General features: G+C 34.6%; 2 protein-coding genes and 1 long non-coding RNA gene across 8 annotated transcripts; 1 reads left to right on the top strand and 2 right to left on the bottom strand.

Annotated features, from left to right (window-relative positions):
• Positions 1-2,525: 2,525 nt before the first annotated feature.
• LOC109542538 (mannose-P-dolichol utilization defect 1 protein homolog) lies at positions 2,526-3,854 on the bottom strand. 3 transcript variants are annotated; one of them, XM_019911803.2, is made up of 3 exons: positions 3,547-3,854; positions 3,313-3,444; positions 2,526-3,258 (listed from the first exon to the last, which is right to left on the bottom strand). In XM_019911803.2, the coding sequence occupies exons 2-3, from the start codon at positions 3,404-3,406 to the stop codon at positions 2,618-2,620; spliced, it is 735 nt and encodes a 244-aa protein (XP_019767362.1). In that variant the 5' UTR covers positions 3,407-3,444; positions 3,547-3,854; the 3' UTR covers positions 2,526-2,617. The 3 variants fall into 3 exon arrangements, with proteins under 3 accessions (XP_019767362.1, XP_019767359.1, XP_019767360.1); XM_019911800.2 differs by having other exon boundaries at positions 3,313-3,425; positions 3,547-3,851; XM_019911801.2 differs by having other exon boundaries at positions 3,313-3,420; positions 3,547-3,847.
• A 1,194-nt stretch (positions 3,855-5,048) lies between these two features.
• On the top strand, positions 5,049-13,082 carry LOC109546491 (zinc finger protein OZF-like; the record flags this gene model as incomplete). Of its 4 annotated transcripts, none has more annotated exon segments than XM_048664830.1 (8): positions 5,049-5,497; positions 8,674-9,058; positions 9,118-9,308; positions 10,278-10,432; positions 10,521-10,613; positions 12,525-12,674; positions 12,742-12,872; positions 12,923-13,082. In XM_048664830.1, coding segments are annotated over 8 exon segments (1,403 nt in total), but the record flags the coding sequence as incomplete, so codon positions are not given.
• Positions 13,083-13,478: 396 nt separating this feature from the next.
• On the bottom strand, positions 13,479-13,849 carry LOC125503840. Its single transcript, XR_007281101.1, has 3 exons — positions 13,735-13,849; positions 13,602-13,678; positions 13,479-13,548 (listed from the first exon to the last, which is right to left on the bottom strand). It is a non-coding gene; the product is annotated as an uncharacterized LOC125503840 (long non-coding RNA).
• Between the last annotated feature and the right edge of the window lie 6 nt (positions 13,850-13,855).

Genomic DNA, 13,855 nt, shown 5'->3' on the forward strand with positions numbered 1-13,855 from the left:
TATGTTGGTTTTATTTATATTTTAATTGTTACACACGTCTTTAAATTATGTAAAGCTCATCGCAGCACTAATCTCCATCCGATTTCTTTAGTGACGAAAAAATAAATCCAGGGGAAAAACACTTAGATATAATAACACAGATAAACCAAAAAACTGTTTTTTTATTTGGGGTTGAGACACATATCCTGTAGTATTATGACGGAAAAAATCTGTACATCTGTACGCTTTGTTCAAAAATGACGAAATGGACTGATTAGATTCAGTTCAGCTCTTTTGGTTATCGAAATATTTGCAGTTTTTTGAAAACCACATTTTCGCTATTTTCTCGAAAAAGATGAAAATTGAAAAAAAGATGGATACTGCCCGAGATTTTATGAATAAAATGTTAATTTTCGAAAAAATTGCAAAGGTTTCACCCACCTACATTTAAGCGAAAAACGTTTTTTACTATTCCGTAACAGGTGGTTAGATACGGAGAAGTTTCAGGACAAGTCGACTTTGGTTGGTCTAGAGAACAATATACATGCCTCTAAAGAGAGTCAAGAACTCGTAACAAAAGCCATTGTCAATAAGATGATTGTTACAGATTTTCTGCCGATCTCAGTGGTTGAAGGTGGCGCATTGGAAAATCTACTAATAATTTTAGAACCAGAATAAAAAATTCCCTGTCATAACGATAGAAAATCGATATGTCGCAACGATCAAATACGATTTCATCCACGACTGAAAATGTACATACCGATAAACTGGAGGAAGTCAAAATGACACTTGATTCAGCATCGTTTATTGCCACCAACAACCGACTGCTGGACTTCGAGAGCTACGCGATCGTATGACTGATATCGCATTATTTGGATTTTGACTTGATTCATCTCTCCTTCAATTTACTGACAGAAGTAGTATTCATTGAAAGTCATACAACCGAAATTTGGAAGATGCACTTCGAGAAGGATAATGGAAAAATGAAATACCACAGAGAAAGTTACGATTGTGGTCCACGATAATGCGAGGAATCTAAAGCGTGATAGTATGTACAGTTGAGTGTCAACTTGGGCTTCAAACTACCAGAATGTGCAGGAATTATGGAAAACTGGAAAAAATTTCAAAACTGGTCAGTTGCTTCAACCAATCAACTAAACGCACATTTGATTCAAATAGAGAGACCAGTGGAAAAGCTCATCCAAATCTGCCCAACTAGATGGAATTCAGGACGTTTTATGATCGAAAGAACAAAAGTGCGTGAACCTTCTATTGTCGCTGTAATTTCTGATCGATCAATCTTTGACCAGAGCACCTCAAATGATTGCAAAACTAGGAAAATTAATAGGAATCCATTGACACACTAATGTACTCACGCAATTTCAAATAGTACAACTGGAATAAGTTACTATTTCGTAAGCACCTACTTACTACCTACTACTAGAGTTATTCAGACCTACTGGTTAATTTTTAGGAATTGGCGCAGTCCTGTGCAAATGGCTTGGTGCACCAAGCCAACGCACCGGTTCAGTAACTCAGTTCCGAGGCTGGGAGAATGACGACCATATTTTTAGTTGTTTTCCTTTTTATTTTGAGGGCTATTAATAACATTTTTAAAGTTTCTTCAGAATTTTCCAGTTTTAACAAAGTTACACTTTTTCCTAAACGCTCAATTGTCCAATTTCACTTAAGGTAATTCGCGTGAAAAACTATAAAATAATTTTTATTAGAACACTCGCCTCCTTTGTCGCTTTGTAAAAAGTTTTGAAATCCCTTTCCAGCTTCGAATTTGGGACAAAACTCAAATAATTTTTTATCACACAAAGATAAAAAATAAGCGAAAGTTTATAATAAATTATTGGAAAAACTTGTTACACCCATGCGAGATAGAGTTTGTTAAAAAAACTGTGGTTTTATAGATTTGACTGATTTTTCTTTCTTAGTTTACTTCCTACTCAAAAACGCTCTATTTTTACTCTATAGTTTTACTTAAAAATGCTCACAATCTGGTGGTTTGTTACGCGAAAAATTACCATATAAATTTATAGCTTTGTAGAAATTTTACAAAAACTTTTTTCAGGTTCGAATTTGGGAGAAAACCGAAAATAAATTTCACCACACAGATTTTGCAAAAACCAAAGTCACAAAATTAAAAGTTTTTATTCAAAAGCGCAAAAAACCGTGATTTTCTGTTAATCATGGGGTCTTTTCAGCAAAAAATTACAAAATTAATTTTGTTTGAAAATTCGCCTCATTCATTCGCTTCGTATGGATTTTAGAAAATTCTTTTCAGCTTCGAATTTGACACAAAATCCAAATAATTAGTTTTTCACCGAAAGTAGTTAAGATTATCTTGAAAAAACGACCAGAGTGCAAAAGTTCATTGATGACGTGCGACCATAGTTATGGTGTACCGAGTATAGAATAACACCCTTATATTGCCTGCAAGTTGTACTTAAATATAAAATTGTTGTATCGTTTATTCTATCCCCAAGGTAGATATATTTTATGGAAGTGATTAAATGGAATAAAACTAGCAAATATAATGATTTTTTAAACAAATTTTTAGTTTACTACTACCCGTCCCTATAAAAAAAACTTATTTGCATACAGATGCAAATGAATCAATTTTTTATTTTCATTCGCTCTTTGATTTATTTGCAGGCTGAACAGCATTCCAGTAATAAATTAATTGTCCTACAAGTAAGGCATTTACTGTACTACTTGCTACGTATGTGGCAATGGCAATATTGTCACCAGTTTCCTGGATCGATGTGAATACTCTAGCTACCGATCCTGCTAAAAGTAAAATTAGAGTAACTGCTGAAAGTTGTCCCGTATGCCCATTCATATAGTTAGTATATGCTTGCGTTAGTTTACTGCCCACAACTAAGCTAATGTTGACGGATGTAAGAGTCCGGAGCAAATTCATTGGAGTTATTCCACTCATCAGGACATAACAACCTGAGAGAACTACAATTACATAAACCAACCCTTCTACTACTTTTCCCGAATATGATAAAACTAAAGCAGCAATAATCAGAGTTTGTACACCTACAAAGAAAGTGTCGCCCCATGAATTAAAAGGAAAGCTATTTACATAATTATAAGACATGTAAATCATAATTGCAACAAGTTCTAAACTAACTCCGATTAGAGATATTCCTTGTCCACTCTTATTTTTCACAATCTTCAATATTTGGGGTAGTTTAACGAGGATTGATCCCAAAATTAAGCCCAGACCAAGGCCTTTACTTAATGTTGATTTAAAACACTCAACTGCAAAAAACAGTAATTATGCGGGGAACTAGTCATTTACTAATACAGACTTACCATCAGCAAGATTGAAATCAATAAAGTAGTTATCAAAGCACTTGGGAGTAAATACAAGCTGTGATACTTGGCGCAGCAACTCCAATGCAGACATTGTGAAGTGCAGTGCTGTTCTTAAAAAGTATTAATAAGCTGATCCAGAATTAGAGATAACAATTTACATGTCAGGATAGATCAAAACTTGTTCTTATTTTTGTTCAAATTGTTGTATGGATGATCTGATATTATACTTACATGCTTATTCTAGCCCGGACCAGTAGTAAATATTACACAAAGTTCGAAAACTGTATTAATTTTTGAATACAATTGTTGCTAACAAAATACTTTTTATGCTTGATTAGGTAGTTATCATAGAACAAGACTTATGGCGTGGTTATGGTTTACAGTACGTGTTCTACTTCTTGTTCTTCCTACCGAGCGTGTCTAATGCCCGCATGCACCGACAGACTTTAATCGAGATTAAGCGTTAAGGCCCGTTTGCACCGTTGAAAATAAGCTTGGCTTTGCCATTAAGCTTTAAAATTAAATTGATTTGCACCACATTATAAAAAAGACGTACATCATTCAAAGCTCAGCTTAAATTAAGCCGTCAACTTTGGTGGCTTATGGTGTTAAGCCGTAAATTCTAACCTTTGTTTTTCTTCCTCATACATGTGGCGATAGTTTAGTCGAAACTTGTTTTGACATATTTGAAGACGATCTAGATATCTTTGAGATAATCGAATTTGGATTTCCAAAGACGATATATAACAGAAATACTTCATTGGAAGACTTGGAGGAACTACTAACTTAAAAAAAATATTTGGGTTTAACAAAACCACCACAAATATAAATGAATTGGATCATTTAATTGATATTGGTCTATTGTAAAAGGAAACCATAAATAATCTTCAAAATCGCCGCAACACTACACTACAACATGTCATTAATTATTTCGAAAACTTGCGTTAAAATTTTAGTCTTAAATTGTACAACTGAGATGAATCCCTCGATTTATCTTATCGATCTTCTCAATCGCCACAGTTCTAATGTAAAGATGGATAGAATGAATACATGTATTAATTGTATCATGGCAGCAAACGGTCATAATTCCACATATGCCAAACAGATCTGCTTGACAGCGGCTTAACAACGCCAACAACAGATTGGTACGGTGCAAGCTGTTTATTTTAAAGCCTAGCTTAATTTGTAAGCTTGGTAGACAAACAACTGACCATTTTGCGTTTCGTAGTTGGAAAGTTTACTGTAGAAAGTGTGCAAGCTATGCGAGAATGCTTGTTGTCGTGCGGATGCCATTGATCTTGCCTCTGCCAAAATATGCTCTCAGCAATTCAAAAATGATGATGAAAGGAATTTGCAATTCGAACTTTTGGGGTACGTGCCAAAAGCAAACGCTATACTTTATTGCACATCTGGCAACTATGCTGGACTACAAAATAAATACATTTTTGTTACTTTTCATCAAGTTTAAAACCTGCAGCAAAACATTTTGTAATTATGAAAAAGATTTATAAAAAAATAATTAAATGTGACAAACACTAAATAAGCGATATTTAATCACATTAGCAGACAGGAAAAAATCACGACACACAGTGACTTCTACTAACGTCACGCAAATCCTGGTAATATCCAACTTTGTATTCCATTGTATTATGGTGCAAACGATTTCTACTATTCAGCTCAGCTTTCCGAAAGCCAAGCTTATTTATTAGTGGTGCAAGCGGGCCTTAGTTCTTAAACTAGTTTAAATACATAACATAACCTTTGAAATAACCTATGTCATCTGTGGTCTCTGATATGTCTATGGAGTTTGGAGTTTGTTTTGTTTAGTTCATTGCCATTCATTGCTTTCATCTCAATGTTTATAATTGCGATTTATAATAACCATTGATGAACATGCTGTTCATCTTCAGTATGGTGCGTTTGAAAACTTAACGAGTGATGTTCGATTTCAGTGTGTTATTGTGGTACTAAGAGAACAGGTTCACTTAAATAAATGTGATCAAAACACATTTATGTGCCGAGGTGTGAACAAACTAGTTAAATAATGGCCCAGGATTTGACTAAAATGTGTAGAACCTGCTTAGATAAAGCGTTGCCCGCAACATCTTTATTTACTTTGCAGTACATTAATCAGAAAGAGCTCAGCTTGGCTCAAATGCTTACAGCGAGTACTTCCATAATGGTAATTTGTTTATACATATTTGTCATTACGGTAATGGTTTATGAAATTCGGCGGTCGCAGGCATTGTGTTCGTGATTTACAGTTCGTTCACCTTATCAGAAAATCACACTACAACCAACTTTGTTCCTGTAGGTAGATTTTTCGAGAAAATGCTCTTTTCTACAACTTTTCTCCCACTGAAATTGAACCCATTTCGATAAGATAAACCAACGGCAAAACGTCTCCTACTTTCCTACTTTATTATTTATTAAGCACATTTTCTAGAGCACTGCACTTTCTGCACTTGGGGCAAAACTACAATTAAAAAAAGGAGCTTCATCTGAAGGCAAAAATATAGATTTTTTGGAAAATTCGGGTATATACTCGGCCTTAATTGCACTGGGATATTTTTGAGAATATTTTGCTTGGTAAATCGTCTATTCGGCATTAAAGTCTTCATAAATATCAACTTTTTTAACTAATATTAACTCCCCAAACATTTTTTTTTCAAAAGTTTACACACTCTCTGAGTTCGAACTCGTTATACTCCTTTGCTGTTGCCGCTATCCAATATGGGACTAGAATAATATTTATAGCTATTTCTTCGGGCTTTTTGGGGGTTTTGGAACTTTTCAAATATTTTGACATTTAACGACGTTACGGGCAAAAGAATGGAGGTATGCGCAAATGGAACTATGTTATGTTGCCAACATTCAGGGTTCATTATCCTTAAACCCTTGTCAATGTCAATTTTTGTCAAGGCAGCTGATTTTGTCAAGGCAGCTGGCCACGGCAGATTATCGCCATTTTAGTAAAATTTTTCTTAAAAACATGGTATCTAAAAATTCATTGTAGAGGCAAAAAAAGCAGTTAAGGATACAACAAAATAAGTTTCCAATCGCCACAGATCGGTTAAGGATTATATTGAACCAAAATATCAATACATTATACAGGGTGTTAACAATCTGGACTTCAATCTAAAGCTTTTGAACGCAATATGACCTTTATTTTTCAAATGGAAGTACCTGTATATTAATACGTCATTAGATAGAAAATTTACAGTTACAAATTTGCATTTACACTTTAAGCTGTGAAATCAACCGTTTTCAAATTATAATTTTCGTGCAAAAATTAAAACCGGAGAATAGGGGTGATGTGGATCGAGTTGGAACCCTACTTCCATCAATTTTGCAGCCACAACTGCTGAGGTGTGAGCTGGTGCGTTATAGTGATGGAGAAAGACTTTTCTTAGCCAATTGCGGACGTTTCTCTTGCAGCTCGGTTTGCCTGCGGTCCAATAACGATGAATAGTATGCATCTGTAATAGTTTTATCCTTTTCCATATACAGTGAAAGCTCTACTTGCGGACAGCTCTAATAAGCGGACATCTCTCTTAACAGGACATTTTTCTTGGACCCGAATTTGTATGTAATGTAATGTAAAACCCTTTTTTATAAGCCGACATTCTATTAAACGGACGCGGACATGATATTATGATCATACGGAGTTGAAAAGCTCTTACAAGCGGACACGAACCTGTAAAACGAGGTCTACGAATAAACCCATTATCATAAATAAGCGATTTTCAATCGGGGAATTATTTCACATATTCCGTAATTCTCCGTTTAAGATGTTTTGACTGGACTTGCTTTATTCATCGGGGATAGTGCCATTAAGTTTCGAGCACATATAGAGAGTGTTTGTGAACATGGCTCCGAAAAAGAAAATGCTTTCCTTAAAATAAAAAATGGAAATATTAATTGCTTTAGATAAAGAAATAGTGCCCGTTCGAGAACTAGCAAGGCGATTTACGATCGGAAAAACTAAAGCGGCAGAAATAACTAAAAAAAAAGACGATATTAGAACAAAATCCTAGTGTGGTGACAATGTAGGGCAGAAGAGGAGTTTCCTAGTTTTCTTGTAAATTAAATACATATCTCTATTATGCGGACCCCTCCCATAACCGGACATTTTTTGTGGAACCGTGACTGTCTTCGCCTTTTTGGTGCAGATTCCCTCTTGCCAACCCACTGTTTGGACTGCTCTTTCGTCTCAGGAGTGTAGTGGTATACTCATCTTTCATCCAAAGTTACAAATCGACGCTTTAAGTCCTGTGGATTGCGCTGCAGAAGCTGGAAGCCGTCCATGCAACACCTCACACGATTTCGTTTTGATCAATCGTGACCAATCGCGGTACCCATCTCGCGGAAAACTTTTTTATACCCAAATGTTTGTGCAGAATATTATGTACCGCACTAGCAATCTCACGCACCTTCACTCTTCTCGTAATCTCATCCATAACCATATCATGGATTTTATCAATGATTTCTGGACTAGTAGCAGAAACAGGTCGTCCAGAACGTTCAGCGTCACTTGTGTCCATATGGCCATTCCGAAAATTTTTAAACCTTTTATAAACTGTTCTAATTGAAGATGCAGAGTTACCGTAATCTTTATCAAGTTTCTCTTTAGTCTCCTGAGGCGATTTTCCTTTTAAAAAGTAATGTTTAATCAGTTCGCGAAATTCTTTCTCGTACATGTTTTGAAAATCTCTCGACTTGACCCAACACAAAGAAATAAACCGATCTGGCTGAAACTTAGGGGGTAGTTATGATATCCTATTTAGCCWACTTCACAAATTCATGATATCCTATTTCGCAACTTAGCATAAGGAAATATCTAATTWTGCTTACGAGGTACTTAATGTTCTTTAGTTTYACAGATAGCATRTAAACTCATCAGCATTTAATTAGTATATATTCTCACAAGCSTGTAATAACCAACAGTTGTATCTTGAAGCTGAAATCCATATCAATCGAAATAAAAATTGTTTTRAAAACTCCCTTTTCAAGGAAGTGATTTTAACTGGGTGCGTTCTTTCAAGAGATGCTACTAGCTGAAAATAACTTCTATAGGCACCAGTGGCGACCTCTCTCTGACTTTGCACTGACTTGTCAAACCACCATCGTATCATATCGTTAAGTTGTTTCGAAAATCAAATGTCTTCGAATTATATTTACTTTTTCAATTTCGTTGATCGAAGTTAGCGATGGAAAATAGTCCAAGTTCCATAGAGAAAAGTTACTTTTTCAACATTTCTATATGATCCTATGTAGCTGATAAAATACCTTACTGAAGTAACAGCATTATTTAGAGTGGCGTTTAATTTTTTACATTTGATGTTTGTTTGTTTTTAGGTATTGGAAGATGACAGTTTACCTAAACAAGTATGCTCGCAATGTGAAGTCAATATATTCAATACTTACAATTTCCTACAGCAATGTAAAAAATCAGACTCTCTACTGCAGACGATTATTACCGACGCAAATATAAAACTAGAGTCTAGACATCCACACATCCACATTGCATCTGCGAACTCAACGCTAGAGCCTTCCATGGATGTTAGCAATATTTTTAACAGTTCTAACTTAGGTCAAGAAACCGATGATCAAAATGACACTGATAACTTTGAAAACGAGGTCAATACTGTAAGTGAAGTTGTGGAACAACCCATGAAGAAAATTGTTATACTTATCGACCAGCATGAGAGTTACAATAACATAAGCGATAATTTTGAAGAAGGTACATATTTGAAATATCATGACCGACTTCCTTATAGTATTTTGCTTACTTTATTTTAGTGTATATTAATTCCCCATACACCTTCAATGAAAACCAAATTAATTTTTCTCATTACAATGATAACCGAGGTATCAAGGAACTGAATATCCAGAAGTCCAATATACCACTTGAAGATGAAACAATGCAGCCCTTGTTTGCATGCGAGGCAAAAGGTTGTTTCTCTTGTTTCACTTCTCCAACGGATTTAAAAGTAAGAAAGATTTATTTCAATTTTATACAAGGTGATTCAAAATTGGCGTCATTTATTTTAAGGGGTAATAGAGGCTCACTTATAGAGTACGAGAAAAATATTGAAATTTTTTTTTCGATAGTTTCTAGAAGATATTAACAGTTGAAAATCGAATTTCATTGTTCCATGTTTAATTGGTAGCATATTGGAATACTTAAGCATTCAAAAAGAAAAATTACGATTCTTGCTTCAAATTGTTGAATTGTTGGCTTAATAACACTTGGAAATAATTCAAATGCTACTACAAAAATTCTGGTGTCCCATCAATCAGAGGAAGTTCAGTTAACAGATAGACCAGAAGAAGATTAAATTTTTCAAGATTTTGATAAATATTTTTGAGATTATTAAGAACTAGACTTCATAAAGAGATCATGCTAAAAATTATTCTTAAATGGTAATTAATTTTTGAAAGAAAATTAGCTTTTTGATCATTTTCGCATGCAAAGCGTATATTTTACTTAAACCATTCGATTTTATTATCAGTGTTTTCCTTTAAGTAGTTATGTAAGTAAGTAGTAAGTTATGTAATGTTTTTTGATATAAGTTTTTTTTTGGGGAGGGTACGTAATTGTTCGTTGTTATATACAGATTTTGGAACCGAAATGAACCGAAAAAAAACGGAATCGGAACGGAACCAAATTGGAAATTATTTTCTAAACCGGAACCGTAACGAAACCGAAATTTTAAATTTTGCCTTGGACCGAAACCGGAACGGAACAGTTATTTCGTTTATTTTCGGTCCGGGTTTGTAATCCCTATTTCTACCATTTTCGAACCTAATACCAAAGTGAAACTGCAACGTTGTAACCTGTTTCATAAAAATAACCGTTTAGCACTCCTCTAACTCAGATTGATAAAATATATTCGACATCACTTATAAACCTCTCTAATGATTCTCAATAAATATGTAATATACTAATATTTTTATAGCTTCATAATAGGACACACACTAGCAAACAGAACATATGCGAATTATGCAACAAGATGTTTTCAAGTGCCAGTACACTGTCGCGGCACATGGCCAGCAAGCATCAACCCGAAAAGAAAACTCGTGTATGTAGGGAATGTGGCAAAAGTTTTTCAAGGTATAATAAATAGCATTAAAAGAAGAATTACAGCTGATACAGCACAATATATTGGCGCCGGCTATCATAAAGGCAAATACAATTTTAGATCTGACGATTTGAAAAGGCATATTCGAGTGCATACTGGTGACAGACCATTCAGTTGTGAAAAGTGTGGAAAAGCATTTTCGCAATCGTTCAGGTAATTATGAAGCTTTGTACACTTTGTAGACTGAGATTGAACTCCTAAGGCTTCAGTAGAGAGAAGCTGAGACTGAAGCCTTAGGAGTTCAGTCTCAGTCGCAACTTGACTAACTTAGTGTAAACTAATTTGACTTTAGTATAAATGGGTATGAAAGAATATAAATTTCAAAGAATTCTATCTTAAAAAGTTGATAAAACACACGTTGATAAAGTAGAGCTTCGCCTTTGAATGTATTTTTGCATCATGAGCTGTTATATTGTTTATATTCAGTCACTCCAATTATCCATATAACAAAACTACGGCTAAGAGCAACTCACTGTTTAAAAAAGTTTTCCATTGCCGACTGTCGCACCGTCGTATGCAAAGACAATAATAAATAGACAAAGCTAGTCATTCATCAATTTCGATTTGTTTGGGACTAACATTAAATTCTACTGATCGGAGATTTATCAATGAAAAACAGGTGAAAGGGATGAAAGTACTAAAAGTAGATACTCATCGATATTTTGACTCAGAGTAGAATTAACCCAAAAATCAACTGGCATGGCCGGTAGCCATAGGCGTAGTACATCTGTATTAATCGATTTATCTAAGCATGAAAAGTTCTTTGATTTTCTGACCTCCATCTCTACATTACATGTCTTAAATTCTTCTTCTTCTTATTCGACTTGTTGGAGATCTAGATGATCTGTTGATACCGTGCTTGCTTCGGTATTGTTTCCTTCCAGCTGTCTCCATCTCTTTGGTGGTCTTCCAGGTGGACGGGTCCCTACTGGTTTTCCCTCTAGTACAATGCGTGGTAGTCTATCGTCGGTCATCCTCTTCACGTGGTTGTACCATTCTCTTCTCCGCTGCCTTCTCCATCTTACCATATCATGTACGTCGCTTTCTGCTCTATCAAATTCAAAATGCTAAACAGTAACGAAATTTTTTTTGTGAAGCATTTGGCTTTGTTTCAATAGGGATTCAATACTCTTGACTTGTATATTACAATAATTTATATTCTATTCTTATATTTCCTGTACTTCCGCTTATATACAGGGCGATTGAAATAGGCCAAACATTTGCCTCATTAAGGGAAATCCGCGCTGGAAAACATCTTGTTTGCGCTTTAAGTTTGAGCCACCTGAGAACCGATTCTTTTAAAATAACTTTTGGAATTCTTCATGCAATTCAATTATTTTTTCATACAATTTACAGTACATCATTGCTCTTAAAAAAGACCCATAAAAGCATTTTTAGCATTTCGATTTGCCAGGGCTGTACTAAGTGGAGCACAATAATAGTAAATTATTTTTTACCGTTTACAATGGAGCCCACCAATGCTTGTATTAAAATACGTATTCAATAAAAAATATTTTTTTCCTCTAAAAGCGTTCTGTTTATAGATATGAATCAAGAGTGTATTTTTATTTGTTTAAGGTTAAAGTAACCTAAATACATTATTTTCGAGCCTTCATTGGACAGGGTAAAAAAATTAACTACTATTGTGCTCCACCTAGTCCATCCATGCCAAACCGAAATGCTAAAAATGTTTTCATGGGTCTTTTTTAAGAGCAATGATGTACTGTAAATTGTATGAAAAAATAATTGAATTGCATGAAGAATTCTGAAAGTTATTTTAAAATAATCGATTCTCAGGTGGCTCCTTTAGAATGCCCTCCTGAATCTCCGTAGGGCGGTCGCCTGGAATTTTTTTTTATATAAACTTGTTATGTTTTTTTAACGTCTCCTATACAAATCCGAGAGCATGCCCACATATTCCGAGACACAATGTATACAAATATTACTGCGCCCTTCAAAAATAATAAGTATTTTGTAATAAAAACAATTTGAACAGATTTTTTATATTTTGATCCTTACGCATCCCATGATGCAACATATTAATTATGAACATGTATGATATAGATTGTTGGAGCATATAAGGTCACATTCTAATGTCAAAAACTTCATTTGTGCAGTATGTGGTAAAGGATTTGCTCGATACACCAGTCTTCTTGTGCACAATAAGACACATAATCAAGTAAAATCACATGAATGTACGGAATGTGGAAAGAGGTTTGTTCAAATTGCATACTTTGTATTGTAGGATGCATTTAAATTAAATGTTAACTGTTTTTTGTAGATTGTGCGGGGCAACTTCTTTATCCAGGCACATGAAAATGCATTCGGGACTAAAAAATTTTGCCTGTGGATTTTGTAAAAAACGGTTTGCATCAGCCAGTAATTTAGTTGTCCATAAAAGAACGCATACAGGTAAACAGTTTTTAATAATTATTAGAATATATAATTGAAACCTTTTGAAGTTTTCGACCGCAATTTTTTGAGGAAATTTGGACAAGGAATACTTGTTGGTAAAAAAGGGTTTGTGTTATTTATTGTAGGCGAAAGGCCGTATCCCTGCCTTACCTGCGGTAAATCTTTTCCAGACAATTCAAGATTAAACGTTCACAGTCGAATTCACAGGTATTTATAGATATAACTCAGTTTATATAATTTTCAATCTAGTAACTGTATTAAATCTCTTATTTTTTTATGGAAAATGCATACATACTCAAAGAGTATTTTTTGTGTGCAAAGTACAAGTTCGAAGATTTTATAATTGATGTGACAAGCAAGTCTATTGCATATAATTGTTTAAAAATCAGCTGTTTTTATATTTTTCGAAAAATTGCACCGACCAGTCGACTCTCATTTTTAATTGCGCTTTTTCTGAAACAATTTTTACTTTTACCGGGTGACTCAAAAAATAAATTTTGATATCAAGGCCGGCTTTTGTACTTTTAGTAGTAGAAGCCCTTTTTATAATTTTGTTCAGTTCTTTGCAAAATGTAATCAGTTTTCTTGTTGCATACCCCTGTGAGATGGAACTGTGTGGCTCTTGCAGAATTTGTACTGGTGACAGCTGTAAAAGGGCTGTCCAGAATATCATCTATGCACATAAATACAAATTATTAAAGTACTTCCATTTTAATACAAAAGTACCTTTAATTTTTTTACAATTGGGTACACAATTCAGGTGCCATTCGAGCTGCTCTCCCTGGAAAGAGTGTCTATGGAGCCTAAAAATTGATAGGTTGCTAAATTTACATCTCACTTCCTTACAATTAGTACTCACCCGGAACTGTGGCGATATTTGATGTGCCATGAACATATTCGAGCGATGGTCCAGGAATATCGCACAGTTTGACTATGGGTTGCACCAAGCGTCTTTTGCCAGGAAGCTATTCTCTATGGAA

This window comes from Dendroctonus ponderosae, unplaced genomic scaffold, assembly GCF_020466585.1.
Source record: "Dendroctonus ponderosae isolate FM_Combo_2020 unplaced genomic scaffold, Dpon_F_20191213v2 Dpon_F_20191213_3, whole genome shotgun sequence".
Lineage (NCBI taxonomy): Eukaryota > Metazoa > Arthropoda > Insecta > Coleoptera > Curculionidae > Dendroctonus > Dendroctonus ponderosae.

Excerpts from the sequence above, each read along its gene's own strand:
- LOC109542538 (XM_019911803.2), bottom strand. The coding sequence starts at position 3,406 with ATGTCTGCATTGGAGTTGCTGCGCCAAGTATCACAGCTTGTATTTACT. Across the intron at positions 3,259-3,312 it reads TGATTTCAATCTTGCTGATG|TTGAGTGTTTTAAATCAACA; the intron begins GTAAGTCTGTAT and ends TGTTTTTTGCAG.